This window comes from Euleptes europaea, chromosome 1 (assembly GCF_029931775.1).
Source record: "Euleptes europaea isolate rEulEur1 chromosome 1, rEulEur1.hap1, whole genome shotgun sequence".
NCBI classification, from domain to species: domain Eukaryota; kingdom Metazoa; phylum Chordata; class Lepidosauria; order Squamata; family Sphaerodactylidae; genus Euleptes; species Euleptes europaea.
In genome coordinates this window covers 146,846,489-146,872,223 of record NC_079312.1, presented here as the reverse complement: position 1 = coordinate 146,872,223, position 25,735 = coordinate 146,846,489, and the positions used below count along the sequence as shown (strand labels likewise).

The 25,735-nt window shown below is 46.7% G+C and overlaps 1 protein-coding gene across 2 annotated transcripts in view; it reads right to left on the bottom strand.

Annotated features, from left to right (window-relative positions):
* The window catches only part of RBMS2 (RNA binding motif single stranded interacting protein 2), an 84,363-nt gene that overhangs the window by 16,604 nt on the left and 42,024 nt on the right, over positions 1–25,735 (bottom strand). Inside the window, exons 2-4 of one of the 2 annotated variants that reach the window (XM_056853970.1) lie at positions 10,174–10,364; positions 6,232–6,290; positions 897–988 (exon numbers count right to left, since the gene is read on the bottom strand). In XM_056853970.1, coding sequence (XP_056709948.1) covers positions 897–988; positions 6,232–6,290; positions 10,174–10,364 — 342 coding nt within the window. The remainder of the gene's footprint in view (positions 1–896; positions 989–6,231; positions 6,291–10,173; positions 10,365–25,735) is intronic. The other variant, XM_056853972.1, reaches the window with a different exon arrangement.

Below are 25,735 nucleotides of genomic sequence, written 5' to 3'. Positions count from 1 at the left end.
CCCTGGAGAAAATGGCTGCTTTGAAGGGTGGACTCTATAGCATTATATCCAGATAATGCCTCTTCCCTCTCCAAACCCTGCCCTCCTCAGACTTCACCACAGTATTCCCAGGAATTTCCCAACCCACAGCTGGCAACCCTAGGCCTAGCCCCAAGTGAGTCCTTTCTCAATGGCCAAGCTAGGCTGGAAAGAGCTCTGCCCTCTTCCTGCCTTTTACTCATAGAAACAGACAAGAATGCTATGGTTGCCTAGCAACAGCCACTGAGGGAACCTGTTGCTTAAAGCTACAGGCGCTCCTTTTATCATTTTCAGGTTTTTTAAAGTCCCCAACGTATTTTTTTTAGATTTCATATTTTTCTGCAAACCTGGGGCTTTGTTCAGGTTTGTAGAAAGATCTTGCCCGTTCACAGCTCAAGTCACAGGATGTACGTATCCAAAGATTTGGCCGACTTCGCTGTTAGAATATAAGACATTATCTATACTGATTATATACGTATATAAAGAAAAAAATATGTATGTAATATATTGGGCTGTCATTTTGTTCTTTTGCCCCCTTAAAAAAAAAATGTAGATCCAGCCCTGCACTAACCCCAGATTCTGAGGTGTCAAAGGTGCCCTTTCAATGTCCCAGCAGCACTGAAGGATAAGCCCAATGGAAGCCAAAAACCTCTAGTGCTGCAGTAAAGGAACCAAAACAAACTTGCAATTTGTCCTTGGGGAAGGCCTTGCTTGGGCTGGGTGTTGTCCAGGGGAGCATACTATGGTTAAAATACGGTGTTTTTAAACTATAGTTTTAGCGGAGAGGCAGTTCTGTCCTTCCATCCTCATACTACTTAGGCAAACAATGATGTCCCATCAATCCCTTGCAGGACATATTATAGGTACTGGGGTCTTACCTTAGCCATCTGGGCCTGTACCCCACTGGCCTTCAGTGCAGTCACGGCTTTCTGGGCTGCTGTGGGGCTGTCAAAATCCACAAAGCCATATCCTGTATAATTGAAAACGTGACAGACTTTGAGGATCTTGGTCCTGAGGCACAGCAGCAGTACATACACACAACCCCTTAGTAATGCCGACAGTTTGCTTTGATAGGTTTGAACCCTTTCCTCCCCATCCCTACAATTTCACTCCTTATGGCACAGTACCCCCTACCATACCACTCCAGTCAGTATGAAATCTTTGGGGCCAATTTGAGGTAATATTACTGGGCTAGTTAGCAACACTGGCAGGAGAGAAAGGGAGGGAGGGCCTGTCACATTCTCAGGCCATTAGGGCTCTTCCCTCTTTCCCACTTTCAGCCTCCACACTGAGCTGAGCTAAGCGGATGCTCCTCCATCCCTCCCCCCTCAGCAATGTCTGGCATGACAGGAATGTAACTCCCCCCACTCTCTCTCTCTCTCTCACACACACACACAAACACACACACCACCCTCTAACACAGCTAACTCAACCCCACAGGACATCCCAGACCGAACCTGTCCTCCCCTCGAAACCTTGGCTCTAGTCAGGAGCAGGCCATGAAGCCAGTTCATGGTTGCGCTCCCAGGTGTTGTTTTGCAGTTCTCTCCAAGGCCAGTCCGTGCCCCGTGTTTAGACTTCTTAGAGTCCTTCTTGAATTCCTTTAGTGTGGGAATTGCCAAGTACTCCTTCCTGCCTGTGGGAGGGGGGTTGCCTGGGTTACTGGTTATCTCCTTTTGCTTTTCTAAATATGCCATGTGCCTTACCTCAGCCCCTTACTAGTATCATTCTGAATATAGTTTCTGTAACCTGTTGATTCTACCCAATAAAACTGCTTTTGTGGATTTGCCATCTGCTGAATTCTGTTTGAGGGATGGAGTGCAGGGCTAGAGCTCACATTATGATACTAGTCCTCTTCATCGGTTTTAATTGCTGACCTTGGCTGGAGCCCTGGAGGGTTCGCCTAGGCACTCGTCTCCTCGGCTTGGGGCGCGAGATGAGCTCCCCGAGGATCCTGATTTACTGCATGACGTCTTGGAGGAGATGCTACGAACTGACGCACGTCGCCTGGCAGAGACGACCCCCTGGGGGACCCAGTACGCTGATCTACGTGCCCGCGATGACCTTTTGGAATTGGATACTTTGCTGGAAGAGACCCAGTTGGCGCAGGAGGACCTTGTCTTGCTAACTCGGTTATTGTCTGAGCTGAAGCTCGGCGACAGGAGTCGACAGCCCCGATCCAGGGACCCGAGCTCGGTTTCCCAATGGTGGGAACTCGGGAAGGAAACGTTCCGCAAACCATTCCGGATCCCACCCTATGCCGCCGGGAAGCACAAAACGCGGCAGCCAGGACGGTCCTGGTGCTCGTGGATTTAACACCGGCCGCAGCGACGGCAGCTGACGTCGAAAGGTTACTGATTCCCGAGTTCAGTCCTGCCTCGGCAGGCCTGGCCCCACAGGTCCTACCACTGTTGGGCCAACACAAGGAGATCCAAATGCTCTTGTAACAAGCAGCCGAACCAATTGTGATGGCTGCCGCGGCCGCCAAACTCGAAGCGGACCAAGTGCTCGCTGACCAAAGGCGAGCGGAGGACCAACTGTTGGCGGAGGTGGCCGCCGCTCGGGCGCAGGCGATGGCAGGGGCTGAAACACGGCCAAAAATTACCGGGAGAATGGACTGGTCTTTCCCTTCGTTCTCCTGGGGCTCCCCGGAACCAGGACAACCCTGGGAAGTAGCATGCAGACAGCGGCTCACCTTTGCTCCTGATGTCCACGAGTATGAGGAGGAGGAGACCGAGTACGTCGAAGAAGGCAACTGGAACACCAATTACCGAGTTAGCTGAGCCCGATGGACGGGGGGAACTAAGGAAGAAATCCATGCCTTGCGGTTTCAAAACCGAGAGCTAATGGAACATATGGCCCAGATGCAGGACCAACTCGACTTAGTGATGCGTGAGTACGGTCATCTGCAGCGTACTCAAGGGGCGCTTGTCCCAACAACCCCCGGAACAACTGGGACAGCCAACCCCAGCGCAGCCAGCGCAGCCGGGACAGCCGGCCCCGGCGCAACCAGGGCAGCCGGCACAGCCAGGGCAACCGGGGCAGCCGGGGCAACCAGTGCAGCCACTTCCGGGACAGCCGGGACAGCCAGCCCCGATACTACCAGCTCCAGGGCAACCACCAGCACCACCCCCTGTGGTCCCCGTTGTGCAGTAGAAGCAACCCCGTCTACGAGTGACATTTGATGGCTCCGCGGATGCGTTGCCCTGTTTTCTACACCAAGTGGACAGTTACATGAGGGAACAGGGGCATTCCTTCCCCACAGAAGACAGCCGAGTGAGATCCGTCTCCTCGCTTTTGGCTGGAAAAGCCGCAGATTGGATGGTTCTCCAGTTTGATACCCAGGCCCGCTCCATACGGTCGCTTAATGAATTCATGCGAGCGTTAAGAAGACGCTTCGAGGATCCGTTCCAGGGAGAGAAGGCCAAGGCGGCCCTCCTCCAACTTCGGCAAGGATCCTCCTCAGTCCGCGAGTTTGCAGACGAGTTCCAAAGACTCGCTAATAAAATAGTTGATTGGACTGAAGCGACCCGAGTGCACTACTTCAGGGCAGCATTGCATCCCGAAATTCTAAACTGGGCATACATGCAGCGAGACCCGGCCACCTTGGAAGAATGGATTTTACTGGCAGAAGAAGTGGAAAGTCGCCGCCAGTTTATTTCTCTTGCCCGACGGCAGGCCAGGGAGGGGGGAAGCCAGAAAAACCCTCTCAAACCAGCCGCTCCTCAGGCCCCACGGAGGCCGGCTCTACCTCCACCGGACCGAGCATTGCGATTTCAATGGGGAGCCTGCCTCGTTTGCGGTGCCATAGGCCACTTTGCAGCAGCCTGCCCGTCACGTCAGGGACCACTGAATCCCTCTATCCAGCCGGTGGGGACTCCTCGCGGGAGGGGACGCGCTCGAGGGAGAGGTGCCGCAGTCGAGCGAAGCGTCGCTCCAAGACGAAAAGCACCCCCAGCTCTGCTTGCCGGAGAGGTGACGACGGACCCTTCGCCAGCGGACCCGTCGGGGTCCAGGATTACAATTACCACCCCTGGAGAGATCAGCTCCGCTTCCTCCGAGGAGGGTGACCACTGGAACTCCCCTGGCCTTTATCTGGAGTCTCCCCTTGAACCGCCAAAAAACGGACTGGGTCTGCGGTAGAGACAATACTGCAATACTGCGGCAATACCGCAGACCTCCGCAGGAGTTCCTGCAAAGCCTGGGACAAGACCCGAAGCCCCCTTCATGGTGAGTGAAGTGGAAGAGACTGTGTATGTAGATGTCATATTGCAACATTATAGAAAGGGTCCTCAATTACAAGTGAAAGCCTTAACTGACTCTGGATGTGCCCGCTCGTTAATAAATGAAACCACTTTTAAGCCGCTCCAGGTGAAGTCAGTCCCTCTGCCTGCTCCGGTCCAGTTCACCCAGATGGACGGCAGTGACTTCAAGGGGGGGCCGGTAGATCGGACTTTTGCAACCGTTACAGACTCCCTCTAAGCCTTGGGGAGGTGATTGCAATGGACTTCATGACGGATTTACCCCCTAGTGGGGGGAAAACTGTAATATGGGTGATTACTGATCTGTTTTCAAAACAGGTGCATCTTGTGACCTGCGCAGGTATCCCTTCTGCCCCGAAATTGGCCCACCTCTTTGTGTCACATGTCTTCCGTCTGCATTCCTTCCCGCGCAAGGTGGTGACGGACAGGGATTCAAACTTTGTGGCCAAATTCTGGAAAGCTTTCCTCAAACTAGTTGGCATGGAACAGGGGCTGTCTAGTGCCTTCCATCCCCAAACTGATGGTCAAACCGAACGGTCTTGGAATGTTATTTGCGCTGTTATGTCAATTACCATCAAGATGACTGGGTAAACCTGTTGCCTTTTGCTGAGTATGCTTACAATAATGTGGTTCACCAATCTGCAAGGTTCACCCTGTTTCAGATTGTTCATGGTAAAGAGTTTAATCCTGTGGGCCTTGTCGATGTGTCTGAGGAGGAGGGGGGAGCTGACGTGGCTGAATGGGTGCGTTCCATTCAAACAACCTGACCATGGCTGGTTAAAAATCTGGAGCGAGCGAAACGAAAGTACAAAGCTCAGGCTGACAAACATCGCTCCCCTGGTAAGGAGTACAGGGTGGGGGATCCCATCTATCTGTCCACTAAGAACCTACGATCCACCCGCCCATGTGGTAAACTCAGTGCTAAGTACATAGGTCCGTTCCCCATTTCCCGGATTATTAATCCAGTAACTGTAGAACTCTCCTTGCCCAAATCTCTACAGAGAATTCATCCTGTGTTCCATATCAGTCTTTTAAAACCGTATGTTCCTTCCCAAAGATGGCATCCTGAGCCACAACCCGAAGTGCCTGAAATGGTGGTGGGGGAATGAACATTTTGAAGTGGCTAAGATACTGGATTCCCGCTTTCGCTACGGTGCCCTCCAATACCTGGTTCGCTGGAAACATTTTGGTCCTGCCCAAAACGAATGAGTGTGTGCCAGTGACATATCCGCCCCCAGCCTGGTGCGAGAATTCCATTCTGCCTACCCTTGCAAACCCTTGGGGGAAGGGGGGTCTTTAGGGGGGCAGAATGTCAGGAGCAGGCCATGAAGCCAGTTCATGGTTGCGCTCCCAGGTGTTGTTTTGCAGTTCTCTCCAAGGCCAGTCCGTGCCCCGTGTTTAGACTTCTTAGAGTCCTTCTTGAATTCCTTTAGTGTGGGAATTGCCAAGTACTCCTTCCTGCCTCTGGGAGGGGGGTTGCCTGGGTTACTGGTTATCTCCTTTTGCTTTTCTAAATATGCCATGTGCCTTACCTCAGCCCCTTACTAGTATCATTCTGAATATAGTTTCTGTAACCTGTTGATTCTACCCAATAAAACTGCTTTAGTGGATTTGCCGTCTGCTGAATTCTGTTTGAGGGATGGAGCGCAGGGCTAGAGCTCACAGCTCTGGACTTCCATCGTGATCCTCTCTTTGACCCCCATTTGGTTTTCAGGGTTAGAAGCCTCAGAGAGTGCAGACGGAAGGGAAAATATATTTTCTGGGGCTTGGGACTGCAACCCCAAGGGTAAAGAATGAACTGAGTCATGCAAATCCCAAACTCTTCCTCTCAGAAACCACAAGCAGAACCGAAGCATCCTGATGCCAGCCCCCTGACTTGCTTCCCAGCACACCCCACTGTGCAACATTGTCCTCATACAGCCGAATATGGAATCCATCTTGCTGCACTCACCTTTGCATTTGTTGGTCGTTTTGTCTAGAATGGCCTTGGTGGAGACAATTTTGCCATATCTGTGAGTATGGGAAAGACACAAAGGCAAGTGTAGGAATTCAACACTGTTCCCATAATAACCAACTTCTTGAAATATATCAAAATACCGGTACTTCTTTCTCCACAAACATGTAATCCAATAAGCTTGGGGAATTTTGAAAACACAACTCTTTAGCTACATTTCTGAAATGTGAGGCACTGGGTCTCAAACATGATTGGAACTCCTGCTCTCTGCCCTGGGAGCCTTTATCCAATTTCAGAAATCAGAAGAAATTCCACTGACCCCCATCACTGAATCACCACTTCACCTATTAACAGTTTTGTTTTTGTGCAGCTGCTGAAGGCCCCTAGCAGGAGAAAACAGTCACAATCTTACTTAGGGGGTTACCGCACCCAGTGCGGGAAACGTTTTGCAAACCCCTTAAAAACGATAGCGTTGGATGCAAATTCCAATTTCCCCCTTGCACCATGTTGATTTCACTCTGCTTCCAACATCGCGTTTGTTTAGTCAGATCGCACCTCCCAAAACAGTACAAACAACCAAGCAGGGGGCGTGGGGGAGCGTCGCATAATTGTGACGTTGCTGGTGCTCCCCCGCCCCCCTTTTTTGTTTTTGCACATGCATGGGAACGTTCGTGCGTTGGGACGATGGGCAGTCACAATTGACAGTGGAGTACCACGATATGGTGGCGTGAATCCTAATTTTTCCCTCTTCACATGACAAAAGACATTTGATGCAGATTTATCTCACAGTGAACACCCATGAGATCTGAAAGGGAACCATATGTAAATATAGATGGCATGAGTAAGGCAGTCAATCACAGCATCCCAGTGCATGGCTACAAGGTCCCTCTGCTTCAAATGTCAGAGATGTTCACTTGGAGAGATGTGTGGTTGACAAGTGGCAAACTTGTTGAGACAGCCCACTGAAAACAGTTTCCAGGCTAAATCTTTGACCTCAACTGCCAGAGAACGGTCACATCCTGCAGAATAGTGGGTCATCCAAGAGACAAGATTTATCGGTAGGTCACAAGGTTGCCAAAAGTGAGGTTCAGTTAGGACACAAGACAAACCTGCCCAGGAAATGTACAGCAGGCAGGCCTAAGGCCTGAGATGGAACCTTAGGCATGATACAACAGCCAGTCTTACTGTTCAGTTTGTAATATTATTGTGCACTCTATAGATCTGTGATCATACAGTGCAACAGTCAAATATAAAATTCCGTGCATAATTTTTAAAATCTTATGTTCACATATTAGTTTATTATAACTCCCCCAATAAAAGAGAAGGAAAGGAATAAGTTCCTAGCCCTCACGGCTGTGCAGATAAGCTTGAAAATGCCCAAGCAGTCCTCAGAGAAACCTTCAAAACAAGAGTTTCCATGACACAGGGACTGGGTATCTGTGTTCTGTGTAAGATCTTGTTCCCCTCTTGTGCAGCATAATCAAATATAGGCCAATTTGTATAATTAAGATTTTAGACTTCTATTGGTGCAGAAGTTCGTTCCCCCCTTCCCCCTGGCATATAATGTTCTAAACTTTAGACTGTCTTCCAGAATTGTAATGATCACCACAATAAAAAAAATGTATATATTTATACATTTCTTAAATAGGTACCAGCCACCCCACAGGTACCAGTCCCCCCACAGTGGGAAATCGTCATGTGGTGTGGTAAGGTTGATTCTTCCAGCCCAAAGGGTCTGTACCCCTTAGCACCCTTTCCCCAAGGATTAACATTCCTTCCAAGCACTATCATGTAAACTGTAGGCTAATTTGTTGTATGCTTATGCAGAAGAAAATTCCACTGAAGTTTACTGAGACTTACTCCTTAGTGAAGTGTGCACAGTATCATAACATTCAATAGCTTCACTGTACTACAAAACCCCAGTACAAACGCACCATGGAAAATTGGTTTGCCCTTTAAAAATAGCCCACTCCCCCACATGTCAAAAACGTTAGAGGCCATCCTAGCCACCCTTCAACCCCACCCCCAATGCTTCCTGCTCACCCAAAGCAGGATTTCCTGCTCAGGGAAAGACAAGCCCAGGAAATCCGACCGGCGCCAGGAATAGCCAAGTTGTGACGCCTCGCAGCCAGGACACAGAAGATCCCAGCGGCAAGGTTTCAGAAAGGGATGGATCCTACTGAATGCAATGGTTGTGGCAGGAAGATCTCCGTCCCGAGGGAGCATTGGGTAAAAGGAGACTACCACTTTCCACACATGGGAACTGAAACACACAGTGGAGGCACCGCACACAAATAATGACTAAGAGTGACAAAATTAGGAAGGTCACCCAGAATCCCCAGCTCCCAGCCACTGTCAATATTCACTTTTAGACCCATTCCCTTCTCTTCCCCACTCCCTCCCTCTGCTCACAGCGGCTCCCAAACCCCATCCCCTCTCTCATGCTCAGCCTGGCAGATTCCTGGTTTTGAAGTAGGTGTATTTGTCAAGTGTGGCTTTAGGGCTGGATCCAGCATTCCAAGCTGGGGTGAGCAGAGGTAAACGGAGAAACAGCCCCCTGCCCAGCTGCCCCCCTGGTCTCCTAGCTTCAAGCACCACAGCTTGGCTCAGTCTCCTCCAGATCAGGACAGCTGTTTAGAAGGGCACACCATGACAGGGAATATAAATATACAGCCTTCCCTGTGTAAATATCTAGCTACAGGCAGTGCATATTTACATTGTATTTAACCTCAGCATTTTTTTCTTTCCCCAAATTTCCTTTACGTGGGATACAGACATCTGACCATCACCTCATCAGATTGCTTATGATATCCGAATGTTGCCAATGGATACTTGTTGCCAGTCATGGCTGGCATATTACAGTAATATCTAGGGTATCACTGGCACTCACAAGAGCCCTCATGTGAGTCAGCAGAATATCGCAGTGCTCGAACTATAGGATCCCACAGCAAGAGCAGGGAGAATTGCTGCAGTTGTTATTGGAAGGTGGGGTAAGGTGGGAGGGCAGCAGCACAGCCATCCCTTAGAGCTGTGATGGTGGGAAATGGACTCTCGTAAGGATCCAAGAAGTTGTGTCATGCCCATGATAGTGGGTTCTAGCACTCGGTTGCTTTTTCACACAAGTTAAATGCTCCCCTTTATTATACCGCAGGCTGATGGCCTGTAAAATTGGAGCGGAGGTTTGGAGTCAAACTCTGTGTTGCCAGATCCCAGCCTCCACCAGAAAGATGCAAATAGTTGGGAGGAGGGTACAATTCTACTGACAACACCATGGTCTCAGGTTAGTCATCTTTTCTTCCATTTAATGTGTTCACTATGTATCAATCTAGGGGAATGACACTGAGTCACTTTTTGCTTCACCTGAAGTTTAAATTCTCCCTTTTGGCCCATTCAGGTATCTCACTGGCTGCTCACTGCCTATGTGTGTTCAATAGACCTTGGCTTGTATTCACTCAACTACCAAATGAAGGAGCACCAAGTTTCTTTCAACCCCTAGAAAGATTATTCCTGCATGGGACCCGCATGGATGAACAGCCATGCGGGTTAGAAGGCTAAAATGAGGAGGAAATTGATAAAATAGCCCCCTCCTCACTGCATTCTCCCAACCCCCACAGCTATTTGTCCACTTCGATCCCATGACCCCAGAAAAAAAATATTTCCAGGTGTCTAAAGAAACTGGTGGAGGGGAGAGGAATGTGGAGAAAACCAACCCTCTGCTTGTAGTTCACTGAATATAACTAATGTACTTGGGGAAGCTTGGACATTATGGCACACTCTGAGAACTCCTGCCTCACAAGGAATGAATAGGTCAAAAACCTGATGTTGCCACTCAGATGGGAGCACACGCAGGCAATACATTATCTCATTGGTCCTTGAATCTTTTAACTCCTACCACATTGTGACACCTTCCTTTTACATCTCTATAGCCTGGTAACTTACGGTTGGCACAGCTTGACAAGGTCCTGGTCTGTGGTACCTGGATGCAGACCCCGGATGTATAGGTTTGTTTTGCTCAGCTGGTCCCCGCCGCCACCTCCGCCACCTGGCCCACTGCTGCTGCTGCTGTTGTTGTTGCTGCTGCCACTAGGACTTGGGGGTGCCATCTGCTGAGCCACTGAGACATAAGGCTGCTGGTAGAAAGAAAGAGAAAACCCTAAATGAGCTACTGTAACTTAGGAATGTGGGAGGGATGAATCCATTGTGGGAAAGAGTCAAAGAAATTCAGGGTTGGATAATAACATTGCAAAATGAAACTTCTAAGCACATGGTGGTGGCAAGTGAGATTCATGGGACCTGTGACACACCCACCCAGCTTTTGCTCCCAGTTCCTAAAAAGCATATGTGTTTGATCTGCTGTCACTTTTTATGTAAGGAACCAGGACTGCTTCCAGACGATTTGCTCCTCCCCAGCACTCTTAACTGCAGTAGGGTTTTTTGGAGCATCCATATGACTTTGTCCTCCTCCCATTCTCCTTCTACATTTTCACCTCCTTTGTTCCATTGCTTCAACAACCTGCTTTGATCCAATGTTTCTGGAAACATCAGGGGCAAAGCAGGTTAACCCACATATAAATAGGAAGATGCAGATTTCCAAACCTCCCTGCCCACATTCAGTACTCTCTCCTCATCCTCACCATGTCTCGCTTGCTAACAGAGGGCTTCCCCCAGCTTAAAAAAAATCAGTACCAAGTATCTTGCTATAAAACAGTAGTAATATTCCTACTACAGCTTGAAAAATACTCAAGAGGTGTGTGTGTGGGGGGGTAGTGGCTGTTGCAAGGGGATGGGGAGAGAAAACCAGAGAATCGCCCTGTGCGGATGCTCCGTTGTCACCGCTAATACCTCTGTATTCCCAGCAGCAGTGAGTCCAAATGTAGCATTGTTCTACTCACCGTGAATGCTCATTCTCGGAACTGAGGCGAAGGCGTCTTGATTCGTGGGTTATTTCCCTCCATCTTCAGGGTAGGCAGGACTAAGTTTTTATTGGCTTCCTGTCTTCCCTTGGTGGGAAATAGCCTGCTAAGCCTCAGATACAGACTTGCCTAGCTACTTAAGAGACAGGAATGAAGCTCCTTGATCAACAAAAATTCAACGACACATGAAAAAATGACACAATATACAGTGGAACCTCAAACATCAACTTGAGAACTCAGAGAATTTCTGATAAAAACAGTAACGTGTACTACAAGTAGTAATCCTACTGGACTACGTATGGAAAGAAAGGCCAAATTATCTCTGGACTATGAGTGTACTCGTTATAAGTATGTACGGGCGGGCAAGACGCCTTCGCCTCAGTTCCGAGAATGAGCATTCACGGTGAGTAGAACAATGCTACATTCTCCAAACTGAGGCTTCAGCGTCTTGATTCGTGGGACCTCCAAGAGCTCCCTAACGGGTGGGAAGTGCCTCCTATTCCACAACATGTTGCAGAACCCTACGCCCGAAAGCTGCCTGAGCAGAAGCCCACTTATTTATCCTATAGTGCTTGGTGAATGTCGACACTGAAGCCCATGTGGCCGCTTTACAAATTTCTTCAACGGAGGCTTGCCGATCAAAGGCCGCAGATGTGGCCGCACTTCTAAGTGAGTGCGCTGTAATTCCCTCAGGAACTGGTTTCCCCAATGAATTGTATGCCTGAGCAATACACAGTTTGAGAGTACTGCTAATTGCTGATGCTGACATTCTCTTTCCCTTACCCGGGTTGGAAATTCCAATAAACATGAAATCAGTTTGTCGGAAAGGCTGAGTTCTTTTTATAAAAATGCGAAGAGCCCTACGCACGTCTAGGGTGTGCCAAGCTTTTTCTTTTGGACCTGACGGATTGGGGCAAAAGGAGGGAAGGATAATTTCTTGATTCCTATGAAAGGAGGAATTGATTTTAGGTCTGAAGGTGGGGTCAGGTATCAAAACCACCTTGTCTTTATGGAATGTGCATAATCCTTTCGCAATAGAAAGGGCCCTAAGCTCAGACACCCTTCTGGCCGAAGAAACGGCTACTAAGAATAAGACCTTCATTCTCAGGAATTTTAGGTCTACAGAACGGAGAGGTTCAAACGGAGCTTTTGTGAGGGCATTGAGGAGTAAATTTAAGTTCCATGATGGAAAACGGTGTCTGACTGGAGGCTGAATTTGAGCCACCCCTTTCAGAAAGGCTGTGACTTGCTGGTGTTTAGTAGTGGGAACCCCTTCGAGTTCTGGGATAACAGTGGCTAATGCAGCCACTTGCCTCCTTAAGGTGGAGCATGATAAATTAAGGTGCAAACCTTCCTGAAGGAACTCAAGAACCTGCTGAGGTCCAGGTTGCAGTGGGTCTATTCCCTTCCGTCTTGCCCAGAGGACAAAGGCCTTCCAGGAGGAATTATAAACACGCCTAGTGGATGGTTTGCGTGCTTCAGAGATGGTATTTACTACCTCGACAGAGTAGCCTCTGTCTAGCAGAGCTTTCCGCTCAAGCGCCAGGCGGTTAAGGAGAACCAATGGGGGTCTGGGTGGATCAGATGTCCTTGGCTGAGGGTTCCCCATCGAGTCGGAATCTGCCAAGGGTCTTGGCGTGATAATTGCCTTAGGGCTGCAAACCAGGGGCGACGTGGCCAGAAGGGAGCCACTAATATGACCTCTGCTTTCTCTCTCCTGATCTTTCTCAACACTTTGGCCAGGATGGGTAATGGTGGGAACGCATAGAGAAGTCCCCGAGGCCACGGACTTAGAAGGGCGTCCGTGGCCTCCGCCTCCGGCTGGTAAAACCTGGAGAAAAACCTTCTTACCTTGCAGTTTTCTGCGGAGGCGAATAAGTCGACCAAGGGATTTCCGAACTTGGATGTAATTTGAGAGAAGGTTGCATGGTCCAAGGACCATTCCCCTTCGTCGGCGAACCGCCTGCTTAACTGGTCCGCCTGCACGTTCAGAACACCCCTGATATGCTCTGCCCGTATTGAGAGCACATTGGATTGTGCCCAGACAAAGATCTGGGTTGCCTCTAGGTGTAAGGCCGAAGACCTGGAACCCCCTTGCTTGTTTATATAGGCTTTGGTTGCAGTGTTGTCTGTTCTGATAAGGACATGTAGCCCTGTAATCATGGGGGCAAAAACCCTGAGAGCTAGTTTTACCGCTCTCAGTTCTAGAACATTGATGTGTAGAGCTCTCTCCTTCAGTGACCATCTGCCCTGTGTCGAATGTGTTAGACAAGTGGCCCCCCAGCCCTCTAGGCTGGCATCTGTGATTATCTGTGTCGGTTCTGCGTGAATGTAAAAGGAGTGATTGGACAGATTCCTCCGATCCATCCACCAGCGTAGACTCTTTCGTGTCTCTGCTGAAAGTGAGATGAGCTTGTCTTTCTTTTGGGCAATGTCCTGCTGAAAAGGACGCAGTTGCCATTGGAGTGGCCTGGAGTGAAAACGGGCCCACGGCACCACTGACATACAAGCCACCATGTGACCCAACAGTTGTGCTAGCGTCATGATTTTTGCTGATCTGGACCTGGCTACGGAGGAAGCAGACTTGATTAGTTTTTGAATTCTCTCCTGGGAGAGAGAAATAGCATTGATCGATGAGTCTATCCTCACTCCCAGGTGGACCATTGATTGGGAAGGTGTCAGGGAGCTTTTCTGGAAATTGATGACATAGCCATGCTCCTGTAAGATTTGTATCACCCTGTTTGTGTGGACTGTGGAATGATGCTGAGAATGTGCACATATCAGTATGTCGTCCAGGTACGGATGTACCTGGATTCCTTCTTGTCTGATATTGGCCATGATGGTCACCAGGGTTTTGGTGAAGACCCTTGGAGCTGAGGTCAACCCGAATGGGAGGGCTCTGAACTGGAAGTGTTTGGTTCCAAAGGTAAACCTGAGGAAACGCCTGTGAGAATGATGAATGGCCAGATGTAAATATGCTTCGGTCAGGTCCACTGCTGTCATGAACGTGCCTGGGAGAAGGGAATCTATAATTGATTTTACTGTCTCCATACGGAAACGTCTCCGAGACATCCTTCGGTTTAAGTATTTTAGATTGAGGATGGCTCTCCAGTCCCCGTTCTTTTTGGGGACCGTGAAGAAAATTGAATAGACTCCCAGGCCTTTCTCGAGAGCAGGGACCTGTTCGATGGCTCTGATAGATAGGAGGTGTTGTATGGCCCTGGTGGACCGGTCTCGTGTCTGTGTTCTGGATGGTACCGGGGAACTGAGAAAACGATCCTTCGGAGGGGAAGTAAACTCCAGTAAGTACCCCTGGGAAACGATCTGTAAAACCCAATTGTCCGGGGATGAAAGGGCCCACCTGGCACTGAAAAATTGGAGCCTCCCCCCGATGGGAATTTGGTCTGAGTCACTGTGGGTTGGGCTTGGGAAATTTATCTCCCCTGTCGGCACGAGGTTGCTGGGATTGGGGTCTGGAAAATTTCCCCCCCCTGCGAAAAGATCTTGATGAATTCCAGGAGCCCCTCCTGGTGTCGCTTCTAAATCTGTTAGAGGTTCTAGGTTGACGAAAGGACTGAAAAGACGGAGATCTATGCTCCCTCTTGAATTGTTTTGGCATTACTTGTTTTTTGTCCTTCGTCTCTACTAAGATCTTATCCAGCCTATCCCCAAAAAGCTTGCCCTGTTGAATGGGATACGCCATAAGTGTAGTTTTGGCCTTGAAGTCTGCGGGCCATGACCTAAGCCAGAGAGCCCTGCGTATCGAGGTAACTGAAGCCATGGATCTAGCGGAGAAAGCCATGCTATCCAGTGAGGCATCTGCCATGAAGGAGATAGCCGATTGTACTCTTTCTAATCCCCCAATTATCCTCTGGTTGTTAGGAGGAATAAGTTGGATGAGCTTCTTTACCCACAGGTAAGAGGCTCGGGCGAAAAAGGAAGTTGCTGCACTAGCCTGGATTGCGAGTGCTGCATTCTCATGGGCTTTTTTGGTTAGAGCGTCAGCTTTTTTGTCCAATTGGTCCCTAATGGATCCCATGCCATCCTCGGGCACAAGACCCGGGTTTTGAAGATCAACCACCGGGGCATCCACCAGTGGGACTTTGAGAAGTTCCATCGCATGGGGAGCAAGAGAGTACAATTTCTTAATTGACTGAGGAGTCTGTCTATTAGCAGCTGGGTTACTCCATTCATCCTGGACTGCCCTCATGAAAAACTCAGGGAAGGGAATCAGATTGTGCTTGGCTCTTTGACGAGGAAAACACTCTGGAACTCCCTGTTTCAGGTCATTTTTTACTTCTGCAGGTTCTGAGGAAGGTTCGTTTAAGTCAAGTGCCAAAAGGGCCTTGGCTAACAGGGCTTGGTAGTCATCTGCTTTAAAGAGGCGCATCTGGGGTTCCTCACCCGGAAGTGCCTCCTCATCGGATTCAAACTCGCCCTCTTCTCTCTCGTCTCCCTCTTCTCCCTCCTCTCCAGACTCAAGGGAGGATTGGGAGCTAGTGCCCAGTACAACCTTATCGTTAACCTGAGAAGCCTGTGTTTTTAGGGCCGCCTTTGTAGGCCATTGTTTATTATTAGAAGGCCCCTCCCCAGGGTCTGATGTCCTGTCTCCCTCTCTCGAATAATGAGAACTATAAGAGTTGGATAGAGGGGATTCAACTTGTCCCTGTCCAGGGAAAAATTGCATTCTCATTTGGTATGACTGAAAAGCCATCCATTGCCTTTGCAAGGCTGTGTTAATCATGTCATCCGCCTCCTCTCTAGAAAAGGAGCGGTTGGACTCAGGAGGGGGGAAAGGGCCTCCGGTATTGGGGGCGCTGGATGACTGTTGCCCTGCCACATTAAAACTGGGAGGCAATTGAGGGCCCATAAGTGGAACAAAATGGCCGCCAGAAGGTAGAGGGGGAAAAGAACCACCCAAATTCGCGCCAAAATGGCCGCCGGCAAAAATAGGAACAGAAGAAAAATTACCGGTTCCGGACGAAGCTGGGGTCTGAGTCGCCAGAGAGGACGCCTGAAGAGACGCACTCGCTGCGCCCGCTGGGCCCGTGGAGCGGACGGGAGACTTTTTCCCGGCCCTCGAAGTTGCGCCTAGCATGGGCCCCCGTCTTTTGCGCTTACCGCCCTGTAGCGCTGGGGCTGCCCGCTTTTGTGCCGATGCGGTCTTTTTTACTTTTTTATTTTTAGGCTTGCCCTCCGCGGGTGGTTCGGAGCCCTCCTGCTCCGCTCTCCCTAAGGCCTCGCTACTGCGGGCATTGGGAGGATCCACATCCTTTGAGGAGGACTGAACTAGCCCCACTTGATAGTCAGCCTCCGAGAGGAGGTCGTCCTCCCGATTTTCCATGGCGCCCGCCATTTTAGGCGCCCGGTAAGCCCCAAGGAAAAAATAAAAATATCTTCCCCGTCTCCCGCCCGAGACAAAAAAGGAAGGGGGGGGGGAGAGACAGAAAACAAATAATAATACAAATAACAGAACAAAAATAGTCAAGGAGCTGATCTAAAGATTCCTTAACTGGTAAGCGAGAGGAACGCTTACACCCTGCTCACCCTTCCGAGGCAGGACAGAACTGGGGCTTAGCAGGCTATTTCCCACCAAGGGAAGACAGGAAGCCAATAAAAACTTAGTCCTGCCTACCCTGAAGATGGAGGGAAATAACCCACGAATCAAGACGCTGAAGCCTCAGTTTGGAGAATGGGGAATTCCCCCCATGTGTAAGACACCCAAGATGCAACTGCAATATACACACACACAATGGCTTGTGAAGTGGGGGAGGGGGATTAGAGGGTAAGCAGAAAGATTCCTTCTCTCTTTCTGGAGCACACTTTCTGAGCCAACACATCCTCTTTTAGTTCTCCTTTGGGAGAAATACACCATTGCTACTTATGAGAACTTATATTCATTCTTTTTCAACAACAGGCAAGATCAGAAAAGCCTGACCCAAGTTATTTCAAACAATTTCAAGTTCTTTCTCCCTCTTAAGAGCTAGCATTCCCTTATACCACCCTTCCTGCCCATAAGAGATTCCTGGCGAATTGCCTTCAGCCCCTGAATGGGGAAAAGTAAGGGGGTGTCCTCATCCAGGATGGTTGGAAGTTTCAGCTTCCTGAGGGATCTTAACCCCTGAATCCAATAAAAACTCTGCAACACCGCCACCATCAGAGAAGGAATCCAGAGGAAGGAAAACAGCCTCATTGTCATTGGTTATGACACCTTTGATGTCATAATCATACCAGTCAACAAGCAAATCTGATTAGAACATTCTCATCTCAGCATCTTTTCAGAAAATTCTTTTCTTCTTGCACTAAACACGTGATCATTGCTCATATGTTGTGCAAGATTCAGCTACCTTCCCTCCAAGAAGCATTTATTTCTCACTACCTAAACAGCAATATTGTATTCCTGGGGAAATTATTATTCTCTAGCTAAAATGTTTATTATTGATTGCCATGTAGTATACTTGTGCCTCAGTATCACCAGCACATGTTGGATAATGCCAATGGCATCACAAGCACCAAGAGACTCAACTAACTCATCCTCTCTTGCCTGCATAATTTCCCCCAAAAAAGTCTTACTATACCACTCCAGTGCAGAGCATTCATATAGCCCTCTTTTAAAAAGTTGTCATGCTGTTATCACTACCCTGGGGCTAGTACAAGAAAATTCAATAATCAGTCTTTCTTGCCAGGGAACCCTGAACTGAAGTTCTAAGACCTATGGATCTCTTTTTAAAAATTCTCAGCACCAAATAACAATTACCAGGATTCTTCGGGGAAACTTATGACAACAGAACGCAATTAAATATGCTGTTATACCGTTAGAAGAAAACCTGTTAGTTTTGCTTAAATAATATGGAAAAGCCCTTGAAGACTTAAGGGGGAAAGTGAACAAAGGAACGCCATATTCATATTTGAATGAACTCAGGGTGCTGGGTGGGGAAACCAGCCTCATCGTATGCCTTTAACAGCTGAAATTAAGAGGTGACTTTACATCATGTGGAGATAAGCATTTTTGTCTCCTTATATCTGTCGTTCAGGCTGTATAAACACTGGCAACCTTATTCATATCCTTCAGTCCATATCATGCACAGGGAAAACAACCCTAAGTGTAAGCCTAAAAGTAATTTGTATGCAAATTTAAAACAGCTCCCTTTTTTCTTGAAAGTACACATAGGGAAAAATCTTATTTTCAGGCAAATAATTATAACTTTCCAAGACTGTTTGCTGCCTTGTCCGAGGGTTCTCTCCACCCTCTTGTTAAGATTTCTATAGTATCTCAGAACACTGTCCCATTCCTCAGGCGATTTTCAAGGTCTTGGGATCGCAAGAGGAAGGGGAAGGGAGTCTTAAACACAGGCTTCTTGACATTTCAGAGTTCTCTCTCTGCTCCGGGGCACGTGTGCGCCATTCCCAGCATTCATTTGCGAAGTGCTGCTGAAGTCTTTGAGTCTGGTCTGCCCACTGGGACAATTCTGGGTGGGGTATTCCTATTGCGAAACTGCTGTGCTATTTGGCAGGCCTGGCTCAAAGCTCAAGAGGCCTAAGGCTGGGATCGTGAGGGGCTTCAAAGGGCATACAAAGGACTGACATCATGCTTCAGGGGGGAATCCAGAAGCAGTCCTGTTTATATTCTGTGCTCTCTTCTTTTCACTCATCTGTAATAACTACCACCATATCCTGTTTTTTCCAGGTAGGAATCAAATAGTACAGATTAGAGCTTCCACATTGTTCACAAGCTTCTACTTAAAAGGGCTGGGGGGGAAAAATCACTTTTTAAAAATACCATCATTATTAGGGTACGTCTGCACCTAACGTTTCAATCAATGGCAGCTTTACTCCAGAAATAACGTAAGTAGTAAAATACTTCCTTTTCTGTATTTCAGGCTGTTCTAAATAATTTTCCCCACTGATTCTAAATTAAGCACAGGCTCCTTTTTAGACATCAGTGTATATAAGTATATATGTCCATGTGTGGAGGGGGATACTGTAAACTGCCTTAAATCAATTTTCCTATTATGTAACTCAATATATTTCTTAAGCAAAAACATATAAAATTGGTTGCTATTGCCATAACTTTTAAATCATATTGATTTGCAACTAAACTGACCCTTACAGGACCTAAGATCATAAACTGTGGCTGTTACCACACTAGGTATTCCCAGCGATGTATTCAGAGTTTGGAAATGTTATAAAAAATACTGTTCGCACTTTGTTTGGCCCCTTTAGCTGTGAAGACGTCTTCCAACCATTTTTTTAGCTGTGGCATCCAAAAACACTTTTAAAGCAATGTTTTTTATAACATTTCCAAACTCTTGATACATCGCTGGGAATACCTAGTGCGGTAACAGTCTGTTTTGGACATATAGTACCCTTTCTTTTCTTTTCTTTTTACAATAGGTGGACAACTGAAATTTTGGTACTCTTTCCCCATATGTAGGGACACTAAGTATAAGGTTGGAATCACAAACGCCTGTAAAGGTGAGTGAAGCATGCAGAGAATTAAGCCATCTATCAATAGTGTGAAAGGATTCCTTGCTAGTAAGAATCATGAACAAATCATCAATATAACGTCGGTACCAGGAAACGTGTTCACAAAAAATTGTGGAGGAAGAATTTTTTTTTTTCCAAAATGTGCCATGAACAGATTAGCAATGGAGGGGGCACAAGCCGCCCCCATAGCAACTCCTCGAATTTGTAAGTAGACGTCCTCCTTGTACCTAAAAGTTGTTTTCAAATAGAATGTCAAGTAAACTCATTAAAAAATGAGTGGGTGGTGTGTCCTCAGGTCTGGATTGAAATCTATCTTCTATAATGGACCTCGCTTCTTCAAGGGGGACATTCGTATATAGGGAAGCCACATCAAAGGTGGCCATGGTAGATTCATTGGGAATTGGTAAATCTTCAATTTCTTTGATAAGTTGTTTTGTGTCTGCCAAATATGAAGGGGTGTCTTTAGAAAAGCTTCGTAAATGAAAATCAATGTACTTGGAGACTGGTTCAAGATGGGAGCCAATCAAACTGATAATGGGTCTACCGGGTGGATTTTGAAGAAATTTATGCACCTTTGGCAAGGTGTAAAAAATTGGTACCCTCGGGTGTTGGACTAGTAAGTGAGCTGATGAAACCATCGAAACGTGTTCTGACCGGTTACACGTCCTCATTTATGATTTTCTCTTCTTTGATTCTTCTAATCCGATCTTCAGAGGGGCTTGGTTGCACTCACCTACACGGCTTGGCCGCGAGTATTTCCTCGTTTACTCCTTCTGATGGGCTTTTGAGCGTTTCTTGCAATGGACTTTTCGGAGCGCATAGCGGAGTGACAAAGTTGCAATTTACATTACATAGACTTATATTTTACCAGTCACCCTTTTTGGGAAGATTGTACATGCGACTTTTGATGTAATTAGTTGCATAAGGTTTTTCTGATATAGAGTTGTTGCATTTATGTTTCTCTGTAGCACAAGAACGTGTGCATAATTGTTTTTTCGTTGGTTATTTTTATAAGATTGGAGCATGCATTAATGCTCATTAAATTTTGTATCTATTCAACGCAGTGTTATTTATTTAGACATTGGTATATTACGTGGAGCCCTCATGCTGTTCATTTCCTTAGTAATGCTAATTACAGCACAGGTTGTTTTTTTGTATAACCTCCAGGTCGTGGCTGGAGATCTCCAGCTATTACAACTGAATTCCAGGTGATAGAGGTCAGTTCCCCATGAGAAAATGGCCACTTTGGCAATTGGACTCTATGGCATTGAAGTCCCCTCTCCAAACCCTGCCCTCCTCAGGCTCCACCCCCAAAATATTCAGGTATTTCCCAACCTGGAGCTGGCAACCCTAACTAAATATGATCACTTGCTCAGTGACTAAATGCCTGAATCAGTCTCGAGGTAGAGATTGGTAGTTACGGGGTGGGACTGTGTTTTCTCCAAAAGACAGAAATACCGTATATACTCACGTATAAGCCGAGTTTTTCAGCCCAAAAAAAGGGCTGAAAAAAGCCAACTCGGCTTATACGCAGGTCAATACGGTAGGGGAGGGGGGAGAGAGGGGGAACTTGCCGCCGCCGCCATCCCGCGTGCCTTTTCTGTGGCCTGGGAGCGGCCAGCGGGGCCTTCCTGCACGCAGGTAGGCCCCGCGGCCGCCTGCGCATAGGCAGGCCCCACGGCCGCCCCCACCACCACCCCGCGCGCCTTTTCCGCGGCCTGGGAGCAGCCAGCAGGGCCTTCCTGAGCACAGGCAGGGCCCCGCGGCTGCTGCCGCCGCCAGCCCATGCGCCTTCCCTGCCGCCGCCTCCAGCTGATCAGCGGGCCTCATCCTCCCGGTGAGTAAGGGGTTCAGGGGCTCTTCTCCCTCCCCCCTAGGGTGGCGCTGGGGTCAGGGTGTGGAGGGCCCGGGAGGGGGTGGCGCTGGGGTCGGGGTGGGTCTGGAGGGCCCGGGAGGCCGGGCAGAAGGGCGACCTGGGACAGGGGCATTGTGTAAGCCGACCCTCAGCTTATATGCGGGTGCCTAATTTTTCCCCATTTTTGGGGTGAAATTAGGCACCTCGGCTTATACGCGGGTCGTCTTATACTTGAGTATATACGGTAAAGATACAATCAAGAGCAAGCCAAACATCCTTTACGCCTGCTGAGCACAATGGGAACATACTGTGGTACAGAGGTCAGAGGGTTGTACTAAGATCTGGGGGACCAGGTATGAATCCCCACTCTGCCACTGAAGCATGCTGGATGACCTTGGGCCTAGCTGGGTGATTATGGCTTAGGTCATTCTCTTTGCCTCCATTTTATCTTCACAACAACCCTATGAGGTAAGTTAGGCTGAGGATGTGTAACTGGCTCAAGGTCACCCTTTGAGGTTAAGCTTTAAACATACGAGAAAATATTTAAAAAACTGCAAACCCTACTTATGTATTAGGATACTCTTGAGCAGGGGTTGCCATTTAGAAACCTTTTCCTTAACAAGCTAGTTCTGAGTAATGAAAAATATCTTGAGCAGAACATGAACTAGCAAGAGTATGATGCTCTCAGATAAGCATATCCTATGAAACAAAAGCTTTCTCAAAACATAAACAAAACTTAGAACATATATTTTTGTGATCTTTCTCTGGGTCTAAGGAATGCATTTGCTACACTTCAGAAGGGTGTGCTACCACATGTCTAGAAACTGTTCTCATCAGTTCAGCTCTTTGTCTATTCCCGTCCACCCATAGTTCTGCTGCTGTACTATAAGCAAGAAATACAGGGTTATGTCCTCTGCTTCTGGAAGAAGCTAAATGGCCTGAATAGGCCTGACAGGCAGCAGTAAATTAATAAGAAATAGGAAACTTCGACTGTCCCCTGCAGGTCCTGTCCTTCTGGGTGATTCCGCTGTGCTAATCTAAACTTGTGAAAGTATGCTGATGTAAAACAAAAGCCAAAATTGTAAAAATATGCTGCTAGGTTGTAAGGAACTTTATGTACACACAGCAACCACAGCAAACCAAGAACAGACATCAAATCAGCCAGCTAAGGTTACCAATTGTGGCTTGAAAAATCCCTGGAGATTTGGGGTTGGTGCCTGGTCAGCTCCTCCAAGTCCTCCCGTTTCTGTGAGATCATTTCCTCCCACCAAACGTGTTCTATGTGAACTGCATTTCTCCATATAGCTGTGCACATTTGGGAATGGCTTTTTATTTATTTAACTTCACTTCTCTGTATGAAAGTGTCACAACAAAGATGAAAGCATTAGGTGAAGAGGAGGACTGGGCAATCTTCTTGTTATGGTCAGCCCTATAAAAGAAAGGATATTCTCCTGCATAAAGAGGAGATCATGGCAATGGAACCAGCAGCAAACATGCAAGTCAATGCAGCATGAGGAACCTGTCCGAAGTAAGGGGAGGACAGCCACTCATGGATAACCAGCATTCCATATGCAAATCTGAACAAAATACTCTAGGTGAGGTCTAACCAGAGCAGATCAGGCGGCAAGGGCGGAAAGCAAGAATAAAGATGAAATCCCTTTGTGATAGTAAAGAAAGAGGAGGATTGAAAGTACGCAATTTAAAACGGTATTTTGAGTCAGTGGTATTAATTTGGTTTAAAGAATGGATTACATTAAGAAATTTAAAACTCTTGGCATTAGAAGGGGAAGGAATAACATTTGGTTGGCATGCTTATATTTGTTATGGAAAAGATTTGGTCATCATATATTGAGATTTGCAATAAGTAAGATGTGTAACAGATAAAGAAAGAAATTAATGGATAAGATCCCATTATGGCTTTCACCACATGAGGCTCTATTTAAGAGTAGGATAGGTACGGAAAAACACTGGCTTACATAAAAGGATTTACTATTAGAAACTATTGAAAAGGACAAAGTAGTATACAAACTAAAAACCTTGGAAATGTTGGAAAAAGAGGATAAACTACACGAATTGTGGCTTTTTGCCCGATTAAGAGACAGATATATTAAAGATAAAAAAGAATACAGATTTGAATTAAAATCAACTACATTAATAAATCAATTGTTAAAAGATGATGACCATTTAATCGGAAGGATATATGAGGAATGTTTGAAATTAGACACAGAAAATGAGATTGTCAAAGAATTTATGGTGTCATGGGCAAGAAATTTAGGACATAATATTCAATTAGAGGATAGGCACTACACATGGGGAAAGGGCCTCAAATTTTCATCCAGCTATTATATAAAAATTACTATAAGATGCATTATAGATGGTATTTGATGCCTTTTAAAATATCAAAGATGAAGAAGAATGAAAGGGGAATAGAAAAATGTTGGAAATGTCAAAATGAGGTGGGAACATTTTTCCACCAATGGTGGAGTTGTAGCAAAGCAAAAAAAATTTGGAAAGGTATTCCTGAGGAAATTTCTAAAGTTATTGGAGTAAAAATTCCACTCAAACCGGAAATATATTTACTCGGTATCTTGGATAGTACATTAGAAAAACATTTGGGAGATATCTTTAGATATTTAACAACAGTGGCAAGAATCATATGGGAGAAAAAATGGAAAATAGAAAAAGTACCCACATTGCATGAATGGCATGAGAAAGTTATGGAGTTGGCCAAGATAGCCAAGTTAAGTAAATATATAGAAGACAGCTGGATTTTCGACTTTGATACAGACTGGAAGGTATGGCCAATATATATAAATCAGTATTTTAGGGATAGAAAAATGACCTTAGGTTGTAGAACCTAAACTTACTAAACTGTAGACTAAACTGTAGACTAAGATGAAAATAACTAAATAATAATTAAAGTAAAACCAGATAAAATCATTCACAAAATAAATAATATATATATAATATTCTGTGCTGTATGAGGAGAGTTGGAAGTCGGTTTCTGTATGTATATTTCACTTTTTCTTTTATTTTTTCTTCACTTTCTTTTTTGTATACTATGTTATTTTGTATATCTTGACATATTCTGTAATATTTTGTATACTTCAACAAAACTAAAAAAAAGGAAAGGTTTAAGGAGCTGGATATGTTTAGCTTGAAGAGGAGAAGACTGAGAGGCGATATGATAACCATCTTCAAGTACTTGAAGGGCTGTCATATAGAGGATGGTGCCGAAGAGTGGTTCCCCAGTGGAACAGGCTTCCTCGGGAGGTGGTAAGCTCTCCTTCCCTGGAGGCTTTTAAGCAGAGGCTAGATGTCCATCTGTCAGCAATGCTAATTCTATGACCTTAGGCAGATGATGAGAGGGAGGGCATCTTGGCCATCTTCTGGGGATGGAGTAGGGGTCACTGGTGGTGTAGGGGGGAAGTAGTTGTGAATTTCCTGCATTGTGCAGGGGGTTGGACTAGATGACTCTGGTGGTCCCTTCCAACTCTATGATTCTATGAGACCAAGAGAAACTGGGAGGTACAGCAGTTCAAAAACCCATGAAGCAAATGGATCCAGAGATATAACACTAACAGAATTTCATTTTCTGCATTTGATATCCTGACTTCTTCCCTGGTGCAAAGTGCTATGGCTCTTCTTGTGACTAAATTAAGTCATACCCTTTAGGCTCTACAAGATGGAGAATTCACTATGATTGTTCTTGATCCATGACTTGCTGCTGGAATCTGTCTGATTAAGGGTTTTGCCCAATGGATCTCACTGTCCTTTAAACACCAAGCTTGGCTGCTTATTCCAACTGTTAGACTTTCATTGGAAGCAAAAAGGATCTTATTCTTACCTAAGTGGGAATTCCTTGTCAGGAATGGTGGGAAATGATTGTTAAATCTCCAGTGTGCCCAAGCAGGTCAGAAAACAGATGTTATTCAACAGGCCTGCCAGTATTTCCTATCTGAACCATTAAGAGCAATTGGCTCTCCCTGAATATTATTTACTCCCAACTGCACCTCCTAAAATTCTGGTCAGTTTAAGTGTACACATTGCTGCTAACTGCTGTAAATAAGATCATCTCTGCATTTGGCTTGGTGGGTCACAAGTGGTGAAACCATGATCTTAACATTCTGTCAGTCCAATCCCATGCCTTTTGGCTAGTTGTTTATATGACTACACCCCATTTGTCACTAAAGTTTCAGATTTCATGGAAAGCAGACTCCTTTAACAGAGTGATTCTAAGCAGTTA